The following is a 24,691-nucleotide window of genomic DNA, read 5'->3' as shown; positions in this document are numbered from 1 at the left end:
TCATCTAAATAAATTAAACAAATATAGTAGATTTTACTCTTTATTTCTCTTTTTTATATTTGAGAAATGTTACAGTATAACAAAAATTCCACAATGTTAAATGATGTTGACAAGCGTACCACGTGTGCAAATAGTTAATAATAAATAAATATTATCTCCTAAAAGACTTGTGTAATACAGGATAATAAATATAATTCAATAACTAGTGTCGGCTAAAAAATATTCTATTAATTCATATTGATTAGTAAAAGAAATAAAAATTATGTAAAAGAAAGATAAATGTCTCTTTTCATAATAAATGAAGTGATAGAGAGAAATCTATACAAAAATGATGCATAATTTCTATTAAATGTGTAACTTTACTCTTTATATTTTCCTATCAACATTTTAATGAGTAAATTTCTCATGATTCAAAAATAGTTTATTTTCTTGCATCAATTATTTGATTGTTAAGTTGATTGCACCGAGGGAAATCGCAAGAGCAAAAGCTTCAATGCTAGTGTAGTAATATGTTTCCTTCTTTAATGCATTTTACAAAAAAAAGTATCTTACATTCATACCTTTATTTATATATAATTTTTTTTTTTGAAGAATATAAATGAGAAAATTTGAGCTGCACCTCTTTGATTCACAAGAAGAGATGGGGTGTGGTGTCGGGTATATATGTTAAGAAGAAAAATGAGGAAGCCATATAAGTACATGGTGTACAAGCAGAGCCACATTATTCCATTTAACCCGAGAGCATTTGTTTGAAACCACTGGATCATCCCCTTGGCTTGTCTTCATGATAGGTTCAACTCTTGGCCTAGTTGGCTATGGTGTCAATATCTCTTCAGTCTTCATAACAAACCGAATCTCCTCCCTCTCCTATTGACATGTCTTCTTGCTAACTGTTTTAACAGGGAACAACATTTGTTGGATTAACACCGTCTGCTATGTCATCGCCAAGTTGCTGTGGGTTTGACAACTAGCAACCAAGGGTTAAGTGCAAAGATTTACACCAGCATTGCTGATGCTGTCCCTGGACACAAAAAGGCTAAAACATTTCTCTTTTTGAACTCGGTTTTGCCTTTGTTGGCTGGCCGAGTGTGTAGCAGCTCCTCTGGTTAGAGAAATTGAAATCACAAGGCCTAGGACACAAGAATGCTGTGGTGAGCAGCTTGCAATTTGTGTCAAGCAAAATATGTCCATTGGGTAGTCTTATTGGTGTTTTGGTGACCCTTTTGTTCCCTTTTCACTTTCCATGAAGGTCAATTCACTAGTAGGGTCATGGCACAAAAATAGAGAAAACCAAAGAGATTATCATTTTACTGTAGAGGAGAGTCAGAATGAAGAAAGGACAGAGAACGAGGTGAAAGAGGGTGAAGATAGTACTATTAGTAGAGATCAAGATGTAGGTATAAGAGAAGAAATAGGAGTGAAAGTGATGCTAAGAAGAGTAGATTTCTGGTCATATTTCCTTGTCTATTTGTTTGGTGTCATACTCGATTTAGTGTTTCTGAATAACCAAGTAATAAAAATATACGGGATTAGTATTGAACCTATATATTGGATTCTACAAAAAAACATACTATACACTAATGGGTGTTGGGATTAATATAGGTGATATCAGGCGTATAAGTGGCAAAAAAAAAAAAAAATTATCCTATAGTTTTTGTGGGTAAAACTTGCTAAGTCCTAGCATGTAAAATCAAAGCCAAAAAAGTGCCAAAGAAACAGAGGCAACACCAGATGATGAAAGTGGTTCTGTAGCATTCCATGCCCATATATTTTTTTTGTTCATACCCTCCTTTATGGTAAACAAGTGCAGCCAATTATCTAAACAGAAAGGACCCCACTGGGATGTTGGCCACCACCACATTATGGTTCACAGAAAAATTCTTGGTTCCAAAATCCAAATAGTTCAGTGATGATGGACACAGAAATGGAAATGATGGCTCCAGTGCACACTCCAATCATGACAGTGCCAACATAGAGAGCAAGGTGAGTTTTGCCGAGAAGAAAAATACACCTGCAATTGGAGCCATTAATGTTACCATAGAAGCTGGTCTTGATATTGTACTCTTACCCTGCATACACGCAAACCATAACACAAAATTTCAATAAGAGTAGAGGGGTTATTGGATGGCTAGTTGGTGTTAATTGATGTAGATCAACTAACACATTTATAGCCATTATTTGAATTATGTGACAATTTAAATGCACTAGGTTCTGGTTGGTGTTAGATAGGAATAGCTAGGAAGTAGAGAATGTGTGATTTACCAGTGAACTATTTGGAACCAAGAATTTATCGGTGAACCATAACGTGGTGGTGGTCAACATTCCAGTGGCGTCCTTTCTGTTTGGATAGTTGGCTGCACTTGTTTACCATAAAGGAGGATATGAACATAGAAAATGCATGGACATGGAATGCACAGAACCACTTTCATCACCTGGGGGTGCCTTTGTTTTGGCACCTTTTTGGCTTTGATTTTACATGGCAGGACTCGCAAGTTTTACTCACAAAAACTAGGATAAATTATTTTGCCACTTATATATACACCTGATATCACCTATATTAATCCCAACACCCATTAGTGTATAGATTTTTTTTTTTTTTTTTTTTTTTTTTGTAGTATCCAATACATAGGTTCTATGAGGTAAGAGTGTATCACTTCATTTTATTGAAACCATTGCATTTAATTTTGTTTTATATGTTTATTTTTTCAAACATTAAAGTAACATAAATTTTTTATTCAGTGTATATCGATATTAATGCTTTTAGTTTTATTAAAATAGAGTTACAAACTTACAATGAAATGAAAGGTTAAATTGTTTTCAAAATTTTAATTTAATAGTTACTAAATTTAAAAATATTTATAGTTGTTATTTAAATATAATAAATTTAAAGTTGTATATACGTTAAATTTTTCAATGATATTTTTAAGGAACAATTTATATAGGAACAATTTTTATGTTAACATTATAAACAAAAATAAATAAAATGTCCAAGAATCAATTAATTATTTAAGATGTTGTGACTTTTGAATATTATTCAATTATTTATAGTAAAAATTATTTACATAATTTTAAAGATTATATGTATATATATATATATATACCAAAAAAAATATTTTTATAAAATTAATATGTTTATTAATATGAATACTTTTATAGTTTTTTTGAGTATTAAACTATAAAAATCACTCTTTTAAATAAATGTTTGAGTTATAATGCATTTTAAAAAATGTATATATTAATGGAATGAAAAAAAACAAACAAATATACTATTATTTAAATGAAAGTCAAATTAAACATTCATTCAAAATAATTTTTGAATTATAATAATTAATTTAAAAAAAATTATTGTATTTGTTGAATGGAGAAGTGAACAAAACAATGAAATAAAAATGAAATATCAGTCAATTATCATATTCCATATAAATCAATTATTAAAATAATATTTTGAATAACATTACACAAAATTATTGTAGGATAATAATTTAAAATTATAATAAATATTTAAATTTTTTAGTAGAGACAATATTATATATTAAAATTAGTTAATAATTGTCTCAAATATTATATACATTAATTATAATAAGACCAATAAATATATTATAATCGATATACACTAATCTATAAACTCTCTTTAATCAACTTTTACTATTATTATTTAAAAATACAGTTAAACACATTAAACTTATAAACAAATTATTTTTAATTATATTTATTAATTATTATAATATTTTTATATTAAATCGTTGTGTGTGGATCCTATAAGGATTATATAATAGTAAATTGGCAAATTGTGAATATGCACCGTTATAACATGATATTACATTAGGTCTTGTGTGACATGTATCATATCCATATTGACAAATTGTTATGTGTGAATCTTGTGCGGGTCATACAAATTGGCAAGTCGATAAATTGATGCATATATGTTTATACATATATTTGACTGATGCTACATGCATATGCATATTATAGTTTATGTTTGTTACATTACTTTTGTGAATGTGTATTATATAATGAACGTTGTTATGAACTGTAATTGATCTTGTTGCACTATCTTGTCATTGGTGTGTATATATATATATATATATATATATATATATATATATATATATGCATACATACACACATGTATGTGTGTTGTGTGTTATTGTTGTTATTTCTTGATATTATGTGTGTGACTATCCAACTATGTTGATGAAATGTTTCTTACTCTCTTTTTCTTTTGTTGGTACTCGTGTATGTGTTGCAAGTTAGGATCATCATGATATTGATGATGATAGTAACAAGCACTACTAAAGTACTATTCTACATCACCATTTTTACATTGGTTGATATAAAAATGATGTAAAAATAAAATGGAGTGACGTTTTTGTAAATAAATGTAAAATGTTAATATATCTAGATGGGTTGAAAGCAAAAACGACGTAGATATGTCATGTTTTATGTCAGTTTTTGAAGGGACCGATGTAGTATACTCAAAACACATCACACGGCCAAACCCTAACTCGAGACTCCACTTCCTGGCTTCACTCTATGCATTATACCTCCTTGCTGCCACTTCGTCGTTCCCTTCACATTTTCCCCTTCTCCTCTACTTCAACTTTGTCAATTCCTTCTCCGCAACCAACACACACCTGCACAGCCACACTTAATCAAATTCGATCCCAGCACCACGCAAACACAACGGCTTCCTCGAAGTTCTTCAAAAACCATTAATCTGGCCCCTTCACATTTTCCCCTTTGCCTGCGCCCTCAACATTGTGGCCAACATGCTTTAACTCCAGCGGAGACAATTGCTTAACAAGCTTGTCTCTCGCTCCCTCTCTATTGTCTAAAAGTGGCAACACAACCAGCTCCGTCGCCTCAACATCCATGAGTACCAAGTCTCTCTATGCTCCTCACTTGTTATTATCATTACAATTTCTGAATCAATTCCAAGTTTGACAAAATCTGTTGATTCATGTCATTCTTCCGTACATGTATTTCTTTTCAATAATAATAAATCGCTTTTGTGGATGATAAATATGGAGTTCCTTGAATATATATTTTGTGAAAATGTGGATGTTTATTTGTTAAAACTCTTTTGGTTTTATTGATTGACGAACATTGATAATCGAAATCATAGCGTCCAATTGGTGAGGAAACACGAAATCAGCATTTGTTCAATTAAATTCTAGAGGATATAATACTCTATAATCTAATTTTCAGTAATGTTTTTTCTTAGTGATATTATTATTTTATTGTTGTTATGGCTGTTATTATTATTTTAGGGAAGATGTTTGGACAAGTACTTGTTACCAAATAGACCGATCCTCAGGGAAAAATAGTTGGCCAGGTTTGATTATTCAATCATTCTATATGAAAATATGTAACCAATTTTAGTATGCATGTGTATACCCGGAATTTTCATTTATAGAAATTGAAATTTTGGTGAAGCAATGCAATGATATCAACCTTCACATATATATTATGCATAAATTGGTTCTTCAAGTGTTACTTGCCAATTATTTTTTTTGGAGTGACTCTGCTAGCTGAACTACTCAAGTGGCCATCAAACCAATCTGGTTTTATGTAGATTGACTTCAACACATGAACTGGAGTAGCCTGGCAGTTGAGCTGATGAACCTGTGTGAATTGAGTCCTTTGACTGGTCAACTGGACATTCATTATTTTAAAATATTTCCTATCAATTGTTATTCAATTTAAATTATAAACTAGTAACCATGTGTGCTTACTATTTGTTCCATTGGATTCTAAACTCTTGCTGTATTTGATATTGAAAGTAAATTTCATGTCAATGTGATAATGCAAATACTTTATGCAATTCTTAGTTTCTCTTGTTTCTCTATTTTTTAAATTTTGATACACAATAACAGCTGCTACTCTGTCTTATTTTGTGTTTCATTCAATTCATTTTATAGAAATATTCACAAAAGAGTGATGGTTGTTTAATATTGAATTGTTCATTTTATATAGGCTTACATGTGCCAAAAGTTGTCACCTGTAAATGAGATGTACTTTGCTATAACACTGGATCGAACAAGTGCTAGTCTAGTAAGTTTCCTATTTTATTGTGTTATCTTTGATTTTCTTTATATACTGAGTTAAATTCGTATAACTTGTATATCATATTTAATTCCATTATTATGGTTTCTTTAAATTTAATCAATAAGAAGTCATGTTGCTTACTGCAATTCTTTTCTTTTTATGATTTTGCTTTTTTAGATTATTATTGCTTGTAGAAAGGGAGGAACCAACATTGAAGACCTTACAGAGAAATTTCTAGACATGATTGCTAAGGTTTGTTATCTTTGACATTTCTCATGGTGGTTTAATTTTTTCATTTGACTAGTTTTCTTTGTAAGAGACACTTGATGCATTCTTTCTTTCTAGTAGGGACCTATTGGTTTTTTTGAAGGAATTACTGATGAAGATGTTGCTAAGGTTGTTGATGGTTTGGCTCCCAAAGTGGTAGATAGAAATATATAAGTCAATTGAACAATGAAGAATTTGTATAAACTTTTTGTTGTTTTTGACTACACGCTTTTGGAAGTAGGTATATGTAAGTTTTAGCTTATACAAGTTTATTTGGTTGGATCCGAGACATGCTTTGGGTAAGCCCTGCTTGGCATGTTGCCACAAAGCATTATAAAGCATTCTCTCTTTTTTGTAATTAGTAATAAATAATAAAATGTTTGGCTTAAAGGAATACCTTTTACTTAACATGATAATATATTTATATTGATATGCTATGTTTCATAATATATAGTATAACATCCGTTAGTTTTAATTTTCTACTTTGAAAATTGTAAGATGTGACCATGTAACAGCAACATGCGTGCATAATATTCATTTTTTTAATGTTTTGTCTAAATAAGCTGGTCTTAATTGAGCTAGGTTCATGCCTAAAAATTCGTCAGACCAATATGTTGGCAATGCCAAATTATAATAGTATGCATGGAGTGTTTACTTATTTGATTTCATGTTCCAAGTGTATCCTGAATCCCGATGAAAATCAAATAATAGTATGCATATGATTGATTAGTGTGCACTGCTCTGTTTTTATGTTCTACATTAACAAATAATAATAGTATGCATATGATTGAGTACACTTTAATTTGTATATTTTTACCAATTTAGAAGTAAATCAGAAATCATGTGTTTTTTGTATGTCCTTATCTATGCACAAACTCATTTCAGGAAATAAGAAAAGCAAAGAACCTACGTTAGATTGTGGAGTCATTGGATTGTATGTAGATCAATAATGAAAGCTTAGTGCACAGATGTAGAGTTTAATCTATAATAGTACAGCAATTCCTGAGTTTTTATATGTCTAAAATGTTAATATAGCACTATGATAGAACATCAAATGATATATTAGTAAAATATATCATTGAACACTAGAGTCACACAACATATAGTACTACACTTGCTGTCCCACATACAAAAGTCTGCTGCAAAAAATATTCGGTGTCCACAAACTGCAAATAAGAACACACCTGCCTAATTAATACATAACACCATCAGTTATTTTCTTTGCATCTGTCCCATGTAGTTTCTAATACAGAACCACGCTCTAATACATAAATGCTAATACAGAATCAGTTATTTTCTGTCGAATATGATCAACTGACTAGCCTAACAAATCTCCCTTTCTAATGATTCTGCTGGTTGGACCAAAATGATAGAATACCAGTTGATAAATTAATCTACCAAATATAATATTGAACACTGAAATCACACACAGTACAACGATATACTTGCTATCTCAGACAAAAGTCTCCTATAGAGAGTACTCTCTGTCCACAAAATGTAACTAACTACACACTTGGCTAATCACACAACCAACTATCAGATATACTCTAAATACATAACTGCCATAAGTTATTTTTTATGAATAACTGACATCACACAATTTCTAATACAGAATCATAATTGTCTGTCTTGCTTGATTCAATGTGAAGTATAATATGTGATTTGACAAGATAATTTATTAATTAGCAACTTAATAAGAGAACAACTTTATGTCTTGCTTGTTGAATTTGAAGTACTCGTGCATAAATTTATCTAAATAGGGTCGAAGTCTAGTTTTTGGGCTATAGCATATTAGACTGTTTTCTTTATCAACAAATTGATTTATATTTTTGTTTGACGTTGACTATCAAGAACATGGTAGCTTGAAACTAAGTTTAAATATTTGCACTGGCAAGGTTCTAATTACATAATTTGAATTAGTGAAATTGATTGAGTGATCTTTTTGTTTTCGATATATTTGCCAATACTTTCATATATCAGTCTTCTAAGCATATTTTGTTTTTTTGTTGGGAGTTAGGAAAATGAGTTTGCCTGGCATACACTGTTTAATCATCAAAATGCCTTCCCTTCTAATTAATCTATGGACATTCCTAGAATTGCTTATATATTTTCCCCACCCATGCATAAAGCAAGTTATGTATCTAATTTTGTCACAAAATTTGAAAGATTGGTGTCAAACCACATGAAGGTTGTTAGTTACCACACAAAGATATGCCAATCATAATACTTTAATGACTTAATTTTCCTTATATTGAATTTTTTTTATCATTAAAGTATTAAATTAAATTTTTTGTTCCATCAAATTAATTAGTAAGAGATTGTGTTAATTTAATACTTTAATGCTCTAAATTGATTCAGTTGTTGAAAACTTGAACTGCCACTTGTTTGAAGTGGTAGTCGTGTCTCCACCAACGGTGGGGATACCTTTCTTTCCCTCCAATTGTTACCTCTTATATGAGTAAATTAAAACAAAACAAAACAAAATTTGAAATCTTTAATTTGACCAAGAGTCAATAGGGTAAATCATTTAAATATTTATTTTTGAAATAACAAATATTTTTCACTGTGTTTTTTATATATCCACTGTACTTAAACAACACAATTGAGTAGAATAGTGCACCATATAATTTCTGTTTGAGATTTATATATATATATATATATATATATATATATATATATATATATATATATATATATGTATATATGTTTGTTACAGGTAATCAGAAAGAATCTAAAAAAATAAATGAAGCTTTTTTTTTTAATAATGCAATCTACATTAGTTGTCAATAGAACCGATGTAGATTTGTGCAAAATCTACATCGGTTGTACTAACAATCGATGTAAATTTGTGCTCAAATCTACATCGATTTTTCTGACAACCGATGTAGATTTTGCACAAATCTACATCGGTTTCAAAATCGATGTAGAAGTGTTTGTATTTCTAAGTCGCTCAATTTTACATCAGTTTTAGAACCGATGTAGATTACCTCGCAGAATCGATGTAAATAATACATCCTGTAGTAATGAAGGCTTAAACCTTGTGTGAAAGTGCTAGAATATGATATCAGAGTTTAGCTAGGATTCCATTTTGTTGGTTTCTTTATGTTTAAAATTTCATGTTAGATTTCATTTTGTAATTGCTATATTGAACATTTGTCTTAGTTCTTTTAGTGATATATTACTATGTGATACCTTATCCAAGAAGATTTTCAAACATTTGTTTAATCCGTAAAGTTTATTTTTGAATACTTTTCCATCTTGTTACTCTATATGCCTATGTTAGTATGTGAGGTAGAGGGTGTCACATTTTACTTGTTTTATCCTTTTGTCCTTATAGTTTAAACTATAACTTTTTAGTTCATATACTTATTTTTTTAATCTTATTCAGTTCTTATAATTTAAAATAAATCTTTTTAGTTTCTATACTTACAGTTTTGTAATTATTTTAGTCCTTATCATTCTTTTATTTTTTTGTAACATTCAGTTTTTTGTTGGCATGACAGATTATTAATTAAACTTTCTGAGTTTGATGTCAAATTTATATATAAAAATAATAATAACAAGAACTAAAAAGATTAAAAATCACCAAGTATAGAGATTATAAAAATTTATCATAAGACCACTATGGTTAGCCTAGTGGTTGGGTGGGGAGGGGTTAGGGTAGTTAGAAGAATAAAGACTTAGGTTTAATCTTCATTCCGACCATCTTTGTAATCTTTCCTATCTTTACAAAAAAAAAAATAAAGATTTATCATAAATTACAAAAACTAAAGAAGATTGAAAACAAAATAAGTATATGGACTAAAAATGTCTAGTTTAAACTATAGAGATTAAAAGATAAAGTAAGTGAAATTATATAGACTAAAAAAGTATTTTAATCTTATTTAAAAATGTATATAATAATAATAATAAATTTAATATGTCATGTGTTTAGGTTGGATTAGGTTGAGTTAAATTTAAAAATCAAAACTTGTTATCCAATATGTACATGAACATGTTTGAACGTCGGGTTGAGTTTGATATGATCCAAACACTAAAAAAAATCTGAATCAAAGTGATTGAATTTGTTTTGGTCACTTTGGATTCACTAGTTACCTATTATTGATGATGGAAGAAAGACTTGAAGAGGATTGCATGAAGTTAAGTTTTAGCTTATGATCATGTAACTTTTTTTTTCGGAGTTAGTTGTGTGTACGGCTATCAAAACAAGTCAATTCGGTTCGGCCCACCTCAATTCACTTTATAAGTGAGTTGGTCCAACCTAATCCACATGCGTTAATGCCTAAATTTTTTTAGCTTGACCTCACCCACCACAAGTTGGTGGGCTAAGCGAATTGAACCACCGACCCACCTAATTTTTTATAAATTTTTTTTAAATCTAAAATAAAATTCAATCTAAAATAGCTTTCAATCTAAAATAAAAATTATCAAATTAAGTATCATGCATACAACATTAAACTTAATTAAAAAAAATATACAACTTTAAATATACAAAAATAAATAAATAAATAAATAAATTATCGTTGGAGTGGTTGTCCGTCAATATTAAACTTCATTGGAGGCTTGAGTAGATAAATTTTTAAATAATTTCATGTGTTTAATATCAACTTTATCTTCATCTACAAAAAAAAGTGACACCTTATTAAATAATACCCATATAACAATAAATGGTTAAGTAGATCATTGGTGGATTAGATTAATGAGAGATGTAAGTAGGTTAGATGGACAATCCAACCTACTACGAATTCGGCTAAGTTGGATTGGGTTAAAAGTGAGTCGGTCAAATTTTTCAATCAATTATGAAATTTTTAGTTTTTGTCCGATTCGACCTAAAGTGGACTAAGTTGACCCACAGGTCAAAATCACTTTGATAATTCTAGTTGTGTGGGTCCTTGAAGTAAGAAAACTTATCTATCTTAAAGATTAATTGATATAAAGTGATAAGAAAATTTATAAATTTTAAAATCAACTAAACATTTTTTTATGCTTCAAAATGGTAAATAGGGTAATTGAACTTTTTTCGTTTAAAAACACATTTTTTTAATGTAAATGTGTTTTTTTAATATTAACCTTTTGTTTTAACACATTACAGAGTGTATCAATTGATTAATAAAGACTTTTTTATTTTATAAAAAATATAATATCTTGTTTTAATCAATTATGATATTAAATGTAATCAAGTATAATGTGATTTTTATCCTTCTACATGGATTTATAGGGGAAAAAATTGTAAATTAATGCAGTTAACTTTCAATTGAATAATACTTTTAATTAAAAAGTTTTATATTTGAAGCTTATATTTGACAATTTAACTTATAAATTTGATCATATATTAACTTCTCAATATTTTTTTTCAAAGACATGAGATGTCATTTTATTTCTATATGAGGCCGACACAATGAGAAAAAAATTATGTATTCTGATTAAATAAATAATAATAATAATAATAATAAATAACCATATCTTTATTTCTCGCATAAAAAATGACGAGTGATTTTGTTATCTCATTTCATGGTTGAGTCAAGTAATGATCTTATTATTAGAGCCTTCAATGATTAAGTTTTTCCGGTTTGTGGATTGTAGGATAGAGCATTTTCCTAAAATATTTTTTTGAAGACAGAGAAAACATATGTTACATCATTGTCGTGTTCAAGTTTAGACCTTTATAATTGACACTAATGAATTTTCAGGTACAATATGAGTATTTCCTATAATACGAGTACTTCCAACACTAATGTTATCATTAATTTTTTCCCCTCAGAGCAACAAATGTGATGCCTTCATTCACCCCTAATCATTTCAGGGCATCACATTCAAAGAAAATCCTTTTAGAATTTGTTGTAATGCATGAGAAAAAGTAGCTTTTGAGTTGTGAAATGCAGAAAGTTTGACATGTATGTTATTTATAAGCTGAGAAATTTAAACAATAAACACTATCATGCTAGTGTAGAGTGCTTTGTAGTAACCTAACTAATCACGATGGAACATGTCATTTGTGTGAAAAATGTGGTGCCATCAAAGGTTTCCACGTTAGAGAATGTTTTAAGAGTTAATCATTTATATACTACTAGTGTAAAGTTTTTTTACACTGACAACCAATTATATTTGTGTTATGTCACTGTTAAAAATAAACGAGTTTACAGTAACATGGCACAAATAAAATATATAAGTGATTGGCAGTGTAAAAAAACTTTACACTGATGTATATAGGTGATTAAGTCATATTTTAAATCTAAATCTTAAATTCTAAATCTTAAACCAGGTAGATTCATGTTGCAATCTGATTCTTCAAAAGGCCCATTAGATGATAGCATCCCTTATCTTGGGCTTATTATGGTATAGTATTTTAATACCCTAAGCCCACTTCATAAGCTCCTCCTATGCTTTCTGTAAATAATAATACTACCACGATTTTGATAAGAAGAATGGATTATGAATGTTTTCCAAACACACTGGAAGAAGATACTTGTGCACGTTTATCAAAATTAAGAGTATGATGCTAGCATAAATACTTCCTTGTTCCTTCACAAATCACAACTGTGATACTAATATATGAAGTTTACTATGATATATAATCAAATCAAAAATAATTTTTTTCATTTGATTAATTTCTTACAACTTTTTAAATTAAAATTTATAAATGACTGCATATTTTATACATTGATTTTTTTTTATTATATATAAACTAAAATTCTAAATACATTTGTATCATATTTTTTTTATGTATTTGAAAACTCTTGTAAATATATAAAAGGTATACTAATATATATTATGAAACATGGTTTATTCTCTTAAATACTCAAAATAATTAATTAGAAATTTAAATACCAGAATTAATAATCAAAAGCCATTCAATTACACATTAGGTGACGTTTTTTTAAACTAAAATAATGGTGTAAAAAACCCTAAATATAATTAATTGTACTTAATTACCTTAATTGTGTACATATATAACCCTTTTTTTTAACACCAAACATATATAAAACTTGTTAAGTAATCCCATCTCCCTCTTAATTATATTTTTTATGAATAAAATAAGATATACAAAATGATACATCTAAGATTTTTGAATAAGGAGCCATCACATGCTTGGATTCTTAAACCAAACATTAGTATTCATTTAATGGTTAGTCGAAATTCAGTATATTTAGTTTGACTCAAAATTTTACCGGCTGAATTGAGGGTTAATAAAGTCAAAAAAAAAAAAAAATTCACCTATGTCAAAGAATCTCCTTGAATAAGTATGTCTACCAAAGTAAAATTTTAATTGTTGTAGGAATGATTATTATGAGCTTAATGAATGTACTAGTATAATTGTCAAATAATTAATTTTAATTTTAATTTTTAAAGTAATTATTATCAAAGTCAACCATTGTGATTTGTTATTAAATGATACCGTAAAAAATTAAGTTAACACATATCTTTTTTTTTTCTCTAATTATATATTTTCCTTAATTTGTAATAGTTTTAATTTCTTATTTTTAAAATGAGCATATGAAATATAATTACCTTAATTAACTCAAATTAATATTTGAATTAATGAAATGAAGTATCAAATAGTTTTTAAACTTTAAAAAATTTGCACATTTGATCTATTCATAAGTGTCAAATTTACTTTAATTTTGTGATATAATTTGAAGCACTTATTTTATTTTCCTTCGAATTGAGTTCTTGATTTGATTCAAATTTATCTTAATTGGTAGAAAGTTATCTTTAGTTTATAACTTAAGTTTTTAGGAAATTTACAAGCTTTTGATGCTAATTTGTAGATGAAAAGGAAAAGGATGGAAAATATTGAAAGAAACAAGTGAAAAATTTGGTGAAACATTAATAGAGAAACAGAAATTTGGCTAAGTTTTGGCCTTGAGCATGAAATCCTATAGCTCTAAAGGTCAAATTTTGTTATTCTTTGTCTCACACTTAACGTAGAATTATAAACTCAACGCCAAAATATTAACATGTCATTAATGAGAAGAGACAAAAATGTTTATGATATAAAAATGGAAGATTCAAAGATAGATCAATAAGGAACATTTCTTGGAATGTGTATGACGATTGGAGATCTCTCATGGCTTCAAGATCAAACTTCTTCCTTTCTTCACCATTTTTGTTGTGTTCCATGCCTATGTGTAGCTAAGTTCTCTCTTGTTGGAGTTTGATGTAACCTTACCTATTCTCATGTTAACATTCTAAATTATTAATCTTAGTTTTTATTCAGTATTATTGTTTTATCTTCTATGCTTAATGCTTGTTATGGTTTGATCCCTCTTAACTTGATTTTGTAGGTTTAAAGTGATTGAATAATATTTGTGAACCTTTAAACTAAGTAGAGCAACTAATGGTGTTTACCTCTAGGAATAAAGTAAATGTTACTAATCATTCATAAATTCTTGTTCTTAAAGTTGGGTTTTTGGTTAAGTTATGAAAGAATTGATAACTTAATTAGGAAGCTTAGACTTCAACTTGTAAGGGATCAAAGTTTGAGTATATTTGTAAGTTGAATGATAATTTCTGACTTATAACTGGATTAAAGCTTATTTATAAGTATAAGAAGATGATTTGTTGAAGTTAAACCTCAATATTTCTTTATTGTATTAAAAAAGTTTTTTACACTTCAAGTGTTCATAAAAATACCAAAAAGAGTTTCTTAATAACATTTGTGTTTAAGTACTTTATATTTCGTAATCAATCAATATTTTCATTTATATGTGTAAGCTTATTGGAAGACGATATTTATACTTATCATTGAACTACTTGTATTATTTGGTACACTTGCCAATGAGATAACATCTATGTATTAAAAACTTTTATATATATGAGAAGAGATTCACTTACTCTAAGAATATAAGTATACTTAGACTTATTCCAAGAATATAAGTTTATTTAGACTTAATTCATCCAATAACTTATATTCTACATCAAATTTTAATGATCCGGCTATGATTCAAAATTATTTTTAATTACCGATAACTTATTTTGAAATGTGAAATTTAATTAAAAATAAATATGATAAATATAAATTGAAATAGATAGTTTTTTTTTTTGAATTATCCTCATTGAGAAAATAAAAGCTTAAAATCACTCTCATAAAATAAAAAATAAAAACTCTAAAAATGTCTTTCGTGTAAGATAAGAAAGTGTCATCATTGTAATGCGTATAAGTAAAATAAAAAAATAAAAAAAATTGACGTATTAAATACTTGTTGACAGAAATTTATGTTAGCTGTTATATGTGCTCATTATATTTCTTTTATCCAAAAACTTGATAAAATATAAGAAGACACTTCTAATACTAAGGCCAATGATATGTTTAGAGTACCGGTAAAAACACCTAGAATATTACTAATTTTAATCAATGTATAATTAATTAAATTTTGAATCTTCTTTCATCTCCAACTCTCACACGTTTTCTAGTACTTTTATGAGCTCTCAATTTATTTTTATATTTTTTTTATAAAGATCAGTCAATATTTTTTACATTATATATATATATATATATATATATATATATATAAATTAGGGGATAAGGACAAAATTAATTTAATAAGATGTAGACGCGTGGTAAGCCAGGAAACCGTTATAAATTTCAAAACGGGTCCACGATATGGATGGTGAAAAACATCTTGCTCGCCTGCACCAATCTTCTGAATGGCGTCAAAAATCTTTGGCTGATGATAAACACACCTCCACTCTCGTATAAATACACCTCTTTTAAAAAAAAAATATATAAAATGTCTAAATTACCCTTAAAAAAAACAAAATTTCTAAATTTACACTACCTTCTCCACACCCCACCCTGTTCCTCGCACTCCCCACCCTGTTCCTCGCACTCCCCTTCCCCTAACCCCACACCCCCCTTCCCCGCAATATATAATAAATAAGAGTAGCAATTACCAACAAAATACCATACTCTCTGGACTGGCTTTCTCCAACCAAGATAGGGTTCCGCTAGGACAGGTCTAAATGCGCTGGATTGATGCACCGGTAGGGGGGGAGGACAGCCTAGCCGTCGGGGGTTCTTCCATCATATCAATAAAGCTCAGTCTCCCAACAGCAACAACCAATCCGGGCGGGCGGAATGGCGCCTATACTCGGTCAATGGAGTCCACTGCTGGGACTGGCATTGGATTCGGCCGCCAGTTGTTTTGCTATTGGTGGCACATGGTCCCTGTATATGGAACTGGTCAGAGAACGAATAGACGCGAGATCGATCTATAGGCTCCGAATATCAAGTTTTGGATCTCTCTAACGGGACTGGAACAGCAATATATAGGTTCAATTACTGCTGCAATTCTCAACCGCGTAGGGTAAGGCCAGTGCTTCGTCGAGGTTGAGGCCTTCTCCCATTACCATGAGCTTCACGAGTTCAACGTCGGAGGAGTCGAGGGCCCGCCTCATGCGACGGGTTTTCTGGTCCTCGAGGTCGAGAGCAACGTGGTGGTGGTGGTGGTGGTGGTGTGGCACTAAGAAGCGGCGCGCCAGGGAGGATTTCAGCCGAAGCTCTTCGATCTTTGCCACGATGTCTATGGGGAGGTGCTTGGCGAGAAACATAGAAAAGAAAAGGGGGTACGAAACATAGGAAAGAAGAAAACCTGAGTGAGCAATGCGAGCTGTTCGACGGTGGGGTGTCGCGGTGCGGAAAAGGGGATGTGGGATGCGGGGAAGGGAGGTGCGGGGAAGGGGATGTAAATTTAGGAATTTTTTTTTTAAGGGTAATTTAGATATTTTATATATTTTTTTTAAAAGGGGGTGTGTTTATACGAGAGTGGAGGTGTGTTTATCATCTGCCAAAATCTTTTCTCAAAAGCCCAATTCACCACATATATATTTATGATGTGTTTCAAATGAGAAATTTTAAAAATTTAAAGAATTTACAATTTTTAAAATTTAAATTATTTTCATTTTCATTTTTATTATTCTTTAAATTCTTTATTTGAAAAAGTCAATTCAATTTTTTAAAATTTTAAATTCTTAATTTTAATAGGATAATATAATTTTTAACATTGATAAAATTGGTTTTAAATAAATATATAATGATATTTTAAGATTTAATTTTATAAAATTAAATATTTGCAAATATTTAAATATTAATATTTAAAAAATAATATTAAATAATATCTAATATTTTTTAATATTTAATAATTAAAAAATTATTGATATTTTTTATATCGAAAGAGAGAAGATTAAAGGTACACTAGTAAAAAAGAGATAATTTATGTCGGTTATTTTAAGTTTCTTACGTCGAAAAAAAATTCGACGTTAAAGCGGGAGACATAAATTTATGTCAGTTTTGAACCGACGTAAATTTACGTCGGACATTACCAAGGTCTGACGTAAAAAAGTAGTAAAAAGAAAAAAATATAATGAGTGCAAGTAGAACGACCCGTTCTGCATGGAGAAAGGACCGTTTTGCTTGATAGAACAACCCAAAAGAAAAGGCCAACAACCCAAACAAATAGAACAACCAAAAAACCGAATAGAACAGATAGTCACAATAGCAATGCGAAACAAAAAGGTGTTAGCGAAATCCTGATTCATATCTGATGAGCTGTAACAATGTGCGAATGAGTAACGAAGAGTTCACCCCACTCTGCAGAAAACAAAAAAATGATTCAGCAACAAAGGAGAGGGAGAAGGTTTACAGAGAAGAATCTAGAAAAGTGATGAGATCCGAGTGAGTGAATGCGTGTGGGTGTGCCTCCCACTCTCTTATTCGCTTTCGCGTCTTTTTTTTTACATTGGTAGGGTCCGACGTAAAAAAATTCACAAAAATTACAAAAATATCACCGCGTCTTTTTTACGTCGGATTTTAGTGTGTTTGACGTTAAAGAGGTAACGTAATCTACTAATTTTTCACTAATGGTGTAAGTGAAAATGGATAACTTGTGAACTTAAAATGACCTAAATCAACTCAATAAATTTGTCTAAGATTTTTTTTTATTAGTATTTGAGTCAAACTCAATTCAACCCAATCAAAATCATATATTGTGTGAGTTGAATAACAAATTTAGTGCTTTTTTGGCATGTGACTCGACCTAACTTAGACATATAATAATAATAAGTTAGTGTTTGAATTATCAATTGCTCATAATAATATTTTTTGTCACTCTTATTTAATAATATGATTTGTATTTTTTGATTAATATCATTATAACAATATGATATATTTATTTTAAAATTTATTTAGTATTAATGTTGATAGTTTAAGTCATTAACAATGTAGCAAATCAGTAAATTTATTTTAGAATTTAGTTTGTATCATTGTTTGGTTTATGGGTTGATAACATTATATTCATTAAAAGAAATCAAATGATTTACATTTATTATGAAATATTTTAATTTTTATAAAATAAATATTTAATTATATTGACCTAGTTGATCCAACTCAATTTAATCCGTTTGTGATTGGATTAAGTTGGGTTAGATTTCAAAACAAAAATACATGAATCTGACTCAACTCAACTTTTTAAATTTTGATCGGATTGGATAATGGATTCATCCAAATACGACTCAACCTAACTTATTTACACCCTTAGAGAAGTGGGGGTAAGCAAAAAAAGAAAAAGAAGAATCTTTGCAAATGTTTGAATTTTAAATTATTTATAAACTTCCCATCTAAACAAAATGTTTCACACCAAGACATTTGAAATTCTTAAAAAAAACGAGTTATTTCATGTAAATTTTCTACCTAAACACATTATTATGTTCAATAATTTTCATATACATCAATCTAATGATAAAAATTTCACATACTAAAGTAGTTAAAAAAGATAACTGATTTGGAAAGATTAAATTTCAAAAATAAAAGATGAAAATAGGTTTTTTTTTAAATATAAATGATTAAAATAAAATTTTTTTAAAAAAATAAATGATGAAAAGTATAATTTAGTTCAAGAAATTTTATCTCATTATATTTTAGTATGTATTATTTATAGTCTAAAAATATTATTAATATTATTTTAAGAAAAATAATTAATATCACCTTTATTTTTATATATAAGTAATAAGTAAGTGAACTTTTTTTTAATCTTATTTATAATATATATAGAGATAGATAGATGCATTAATAGACATTCATTCATTCTTTCGTACAAATAAATGTATTTATTAGCTTTTTAACGATATAAGTCATCTTCATTTATGAGAAATTTTTTTCCTTAAAATACGAATATTTTTATTAAATATAAAAACTACTTAATAATTTGTTTTCAAAGGTATTTTGAAGCAAAATTTAAATTACAATATTATTAATTAAAAATAATTAATTTAACTATTTTTTATTAGTATTGATAATTTTTTTCTTCTTCGTCTTCTTATATATAGGATGTAAAGAAGTATCAGAGACAATCGAAAAACAATCTTATAAAAAGATATTAATAATAAAATAAAAAAAGTTTTATTTATAAAACCGGTGATAGTACTTTTTATTCCACATGTATGATACACTTTCGCATTTAGTTCATCTCCATATGTTTATTGTCAAATCATGTGACATTAAGAAACACTTATTTTAATTTTTTAAAAATAATTATAGACTTAAACACATTTTGAAACTTTTAAATTTTGAATATTTATTTTTAATTCTTTAAATTTGAAATGAACTTGTTCCTGTGTTAGGATACACACTTCACTTGTCCTTGTTGTAGCGGGTCTGGTCCTGGGTCTATGTCTTCTCGCTCCTTTCCGAGTAGTCCGAAGCGAGGGGGGGGTGCCTGCAAAGATACTCCAACGCTCAAGTAAGTGCTCGGCCTATTAAATGCGGTAGTTGAAAAGTTAGTTATGTATCTCGTAGGGGGTCTATTTATAGTGTTTCTTGTTGGGCCGTGATTAAGGACTGGGCCCCGAGAAATTAGGAGACTAAACCGACACATTACGTAAATTAATATCTCCTTAATTGTCCTGGCATAAATATCTAACTTGGCCGAGCACACTGACATGTTCGGCTTAGGTAGTGAGTGGTCGGTGTCCTCGGCGTTGTTGATCTAGTCGGTCGAGTCGGGTATTCGGGTACATGGTCTGGTTAGTTACCATCTGGTATACAACCCCCGCAGCGTCAAGGATTAGAAAGATGAAGACGGTGATACAGACTGGGACTTTTTGAGATAGGATTGTGGTCTGCATTGTGCAAGGTATGGTCGGCCTTACGTTTTAGGAGCGGTTAGCCCACTTATGGGCAGTAATTGGTGTGGTCGGGTCGGTCGGGTATTAAGGAAGGAGCCCCCGTAAGGGTGATAAGAGGTGGTCAGTTTATATTTAAACTTGCCGATACCCGTAACGGTGTGTTGTCTTTGCCGACCACTTGATAATAATGGTGTCGGCAGAAGGGAAATAGTCAGAGTATGCCACGCTGGCTGTGGCGGTTACAAGTTCAACGGCTATTAAATCTGGACCGTTGGATGATCAAGATCCAACGGTTGTGGATTCGGGGTGTCTTTTCACCTCCCCCCCATTTACCTTGCCTATAAATAAGGGGGTGCATGGGGAATTTACGCACTGTAAATTTCCCGAGAGCTCTGAAACTCAAAGACTTGTCTGAGCTCACCGATCAAGGTAAAATTTTGAATTTTCTGTATTTTCCGGTACTAAATGGATAGAGGTTACTCCTCGGCTAGGAGTTGGACGTCGTCGGAGGCGTCAGGTGCTTCGCTAGAGAAAGAGGGGTCGGGTTCAAGTGAAATTTCAAGGTTGCCTTCGTTGCAATGTGAAGTGGTGTTCCCCTTGGATTTTGTCGAGCAAGAGGATAGTGGAGACGAGGTGGTTGAGGTGTCGCCCCCGGTGACGTTAGCAGCGGCTTCGACACGAGTTAATGAGGAGGCCTCTCACACCGAAGCGAGTGGAGACGAGGTGGAGGTGCTCGGCGATGCCCAAGGCAAGGTCGTGGGTGGTCCGAGTACTCGAGCGAAGGTGAAGATTGACTATGACACAGTTGAGATGCCCAGGTACGAGTGGATGGACGGGGAAGTCGGCATCTACTTTTCGTCGTTCTCCGACCAGGGGTTGTTGGATAAGTTCATGACATTGGAGAAATGCTTTGAGAGCGGGGAAGACGAGTTGCCTTTAATCGCCGAGGCGTGTGACGATGATGGGTCGGACACTGATTTCGTGTTTTTGGGGCCGGGGTCGGAGATAGAGGGGTCGGGGGTAGAAGATTACTTCTACGCCTACATGTGTTGGTTCCAAGATCTCGGTATAAAGCTGTCGTTCGACGACTTTTAAATAGGGGTGCTCCAAGTATTGAATGTGGCGCCGACCCAACTACATTCGAATGCTTGGGCGGCCATGCAAGCTTTCCGAAACCTATGCCTTTACAAAGGTCTTACGCCCCGACCCCTCGCCTTCCTCTATTTCTATATTTTCCGGCTGAGCAAACCGGTGAAGTGGGTTTCCTTAGCTCGGGTGCCGAAGCGTGGATTCTTAAGGGTGTTTACATCGTCATATAAGGGTTTTAAGAGTGGGTTTTTTAAGATGCACTGGGGGTTGGATATGGACAACTGCTTCTATGACCGAGAGGGGTCTAAGTTGTTCCTGTTCTACTGGACAAAGGCGATGGACGCTTCAAAGCTCCTTGCCGAGGACCGAGCGATCGTGGATCTTCTCGACCAATTGCCGAAGGGGTTGCCTATCCGAGGACTCCTAAACATATTCGATTCTTCAAATTTTGAGTTTACTCTAGTAGGTATGTTTCTCGGCTTCGGTAATGTAACAGTGTTTTGAATTGATGTTAAGACTTGTTTTGTTGCAGGATTAATGGCCGGCCACGATTTGGATGTGACCGCTATGCTCGCGAACCGAGCCAAAAATACGAGGGCCAGTGGGAATGTGCCGCCGGCGAGGTCGGCCTTGAGGATTCCAAAGGAGAAGCCTCTGAACATGCTAGTTCCTTTGGCTGATCCAAAAAAGAAGGCTAGTTCAGGTTGGGTGCGTTTGGCCGAGCAAAATATAGAGTCGGACCGCCCGAGCTCGTCCACCAAGCGCCAGAAGCAACCGACTTTGGAGCAATCGAGATGTGGAGCTTTCTCCATCCTGGCGGTCGTGGCCGGGTCTGACTTCATTGTGCCGAACATCCAGACCTAGAATTTGGTCAGCCTAGACCTCACTTCCGGCGGCGGGCTTCAATATTTGGAGGGCATGTCCTCAGAGGCCGAGTACAAGCTCTTCTGTGAGCTTGATGCTCGGACATCTCTAATTGCTAAGCACGTTATGATGAGGTCCGCTGTCTCAGAGGAAAGGCTCCAGGGGCGGCTTAAGGAGGATGAGGTGACGTTGAAGGAGGCGTTGAATGCCAACACTAAGGCTACCGAGTCGGCCGAGGAGCTGAAGAGGGCAGCCGACGCCCATAGGAGAGAGGCCGACGACTTGAAGTTGACGGTCCAGAAAATGAAGGCCGAGGCCGCCACTGCCACCGGTGAAATTGCTCGGCTGAACGAGGCCGCAGCCAAGTTCAAAGCCGAGGCCACCGAGAAGATTTTGGATTAGCATGACGCCGACTTCCAACATGCTGTTTGACAAGCCTATTATTTCTGCGAGTTTCCGGCCGACTTCTCCTTCTACGTGAGCTGGGATTTCTATGGTGAAAAATTCATAAGTTACACCGAGTTCCCTCGCGGCGCCCAACCTGACGAGGAGGCCCCACGCCGAGGTATTTCAACGCAAGCTGAAGTACATGTGACTAGGGAGGAGGAGCCGATCATCGATGTGGTCTGCGACGGCAATCCAGAGGACTCAGCCGCTATGTAGGAGGTCGGCACGGGGTGCCAGTAGGTTAGGGTTAATAATTTTTTGTTTCTTGTAACCGGGACATTAACACCTTTTGTAATCGGCCGTTGGCGTCAGTCAAATGATGATTTTTTGTGTAACTAGCCGTGATAATCGGCCAAACTTTAATGATAGTTTTGCTTTTGTTTTGCAATGTTCAATTCCCAAATTCTTATATTTTTAACCGATTTGTGTTCTCGGTCGAGAGGATGAGATTCTAACTGTCTAACTTATAATTCTAACCGAATTGTGTGTTATTGGATCGCACTAGAGTGCTCGGCTTAAGAGTACTCGTTGATGATGTAGTGGTCGGTCTAGATCTGTGGTTACGACTCATTTTGGAACAGTTTTAATTGCATTATAGTGCTCGGCCTCGAGGTAGGTTTCGTGTTCGTGGAGTCCTTGGTTGAATTTGGTGTATAGCTGAAGGGGTAGGGCCTTCGGTCTACGAGTATTTGGCCTAGGAATGATCGGTGAGAAACCCTTGGCAAGTTAGCTGCTTGAGGAGGAACCTGACGGACCAAGTTGTGTTGTTTTGCCAGAGTGTTCGGCCGGGTTACAACTCGGCGTTAACATGGAGTGGTCGGCCTAGGGTTACTCGGGAGGGAAGCCTGCTGGGCTCGAATGCGCGCTTTGAGTGGTCGGCCGAGGATTGCTCGATGTGAACGTGTTCGTGAGTCAGAGTGCTCGGCCTAGGTATATCCTTAGCCGAGGAGGGTACTCGAGAGGGAAACCTGTTGGGCTCGAGTGCACGTTTTGAGTGATCGGCCGAGGATTGCTCGACGTTGACGTGTGTTGAGTCATAGAGCTCGGCCTAGGTACATCCTTAGCCGAGGAGGGTACTCGGGAGGGAAACCTGTCGAGCTCGAGTGTATGTTTTGAGTGATCGGCCGAGAATTGCTCAGCATCGGTGTGTGCGTTACCCAAGATTGGACCTACATGAGCGCGACCTAAATGTATATATGTATAGTAAAATAGGCAACGGGAGGACCAATATATAAAAATGTCTTGTATTAATAAAGTGCCTCGTTAAAAACCATGCTGACCCAAAACCCTCCTTAGGAAAAAAAGAGTCGGTCAAGGAAAAGAGTGCACTATTACATTAACTATAATACATCTTTAAATGTGTGGAGTTCCAAGTTCTCGGAATTGGTTCTCCTGATAGGTACTCTAGTTTGTATGCTCCGTTGTTCAAGTTGTGTCGTATGCGAAAGGGTTCGTCCCAGTTTGGGGCGAGCTTCCCATGCCTTAGGTCCTTTCTTGCTTCACCTATGACTCTCCACACGAGGTCGCCTTCCCTGAATTCTTTTGGTCGTACCTTGGTGTCAAATTTCCTTTTGTAGCGTTGCTTGCATGCCTCGACTACCACTAGTGCTCGGTCTCGGATGTCTTCTACGATGTCCAGATTCGCCCGGAGCTCGGCTTCATTGTGCCCGGAGCTCGGCTTCATTGTTTGACTCATCGAAGTGGGCTCGGCGGAATGAGGGTTCCCCAATTTCTACCGAGATCATTGCATCGGACCCATAGACTAAGCAGAAAGGGGTTTCTTGTGTAGTCGACTGGGGCATACATCTATAGGCCCACAACACCTCGGGCAACTGCTCGGCCTATGCTCCTTTTG

The 24,691-nt window shown here is 32.8% G+C and overlaps 1 protein-coding gene and 1 long non-coding RNA gene across 6 annotated transcripts; both read left to right on the top strand.

Moving 5' to 3' along the window:
- Window positions 1–338: 338 nt before the first annotated feature.
- Window positions 339–1,666, top strand: LOC145951842 (uncharacterized). Its single transcript, XR_014429781.1, has 2 exons — window positions 339–791; window positions 903–1,666. It is a non-coding gene; the product is annotated as an uncharacterized LOC145951842 (long non-coding RNA).
- Window positions 1,667–4,437: 2,771 nt separating this feature from the next.
- LOC109788961 (succinate--CoA ligase [ADP-forming] subunit beta, mitochondrial) lies at window positions 4,438–6,723 on the top strand. 5 transcript variants are annotated; one of them, XR_014429711.1, is made up of 5 exons: window positions 4,438–4,876; window positions 5,271–5,335; window positions 5,977–6,054; window positions 6,226–6,300; window positions 6,397–6,723. XR_014429711.1 is itself a non-coding variant. In XM_083063814.1 (4 exons), the coding sequence occupies exons 2-4, from the start codon at window positions 5,983–5,985 to the stop codon at window positions 6,487–6,489; spliced, it is 240 nt and encodes a 79-aa protein (XP_082919940.1). In that variant the 5' UTR covers window positions 4,442–4,876; window positions 5,977–5,982; the 3' UTR covers window positions 6,490–6,723. The 5 variants fall into 5 exon arrangements, 3 of the variants coding, with proteins under 3 accessions (XP_082919940.1, XP_082919939.1, XP_082919941.1); XR_003805633.2 differs by having other exon boundaries at window positions 4,438–4,883; XM_083063814.1 differs by lacking the exon at window positions 5,271–5,335 and having other exon boundaries at window positions 4,442–4,876.
- The last annotated feature ends 17,968 nt before the right edge of the window (window positions 6,724–24,691 follow it).

This window comes from Cajanus cajan, chromosome 9, assembly GCF_000230855.2.
Source record: "Cajanus cajan strain Asha chromosome 9, NIPB_CcT2T_4, whole genome shotgun sequence".
NCBI classification, from domain to species: Eukaryota; Viridiplantae; Streptophyta; class Magnoliopsida; order Fabales; family Fabaceae; genus Cajanus; species Cajanus cajan.
Note: the sequence above shows the minus strand (reverse complement) of the source record. Positions and strands in the feature narration are given on the sequence as shown.

Coding starts and splice junctions, on each gene's coding strand:
- LOC109788961 (XM_083063814.1), top strand. CDS start 5,983: ATGTGCCAAAAGTTGTCACCTGTAAATGAGATGTACTTTGCTATAACA. Junction 6,055..6,225: donor ATCGAACAAGTGCTAGTCTA/GTAAGTTTCCTA, acceptor TTGCTTTTTTAG/ATTATTATTGCTTGTAGAAA. Junction 6,301..6,396: donor TTCTAGACATGATTGCTAAG/GTTTGTTATCTT, acceptor TCTTTCTAGTAG/GGACCTATTGGTTTTTTTGA.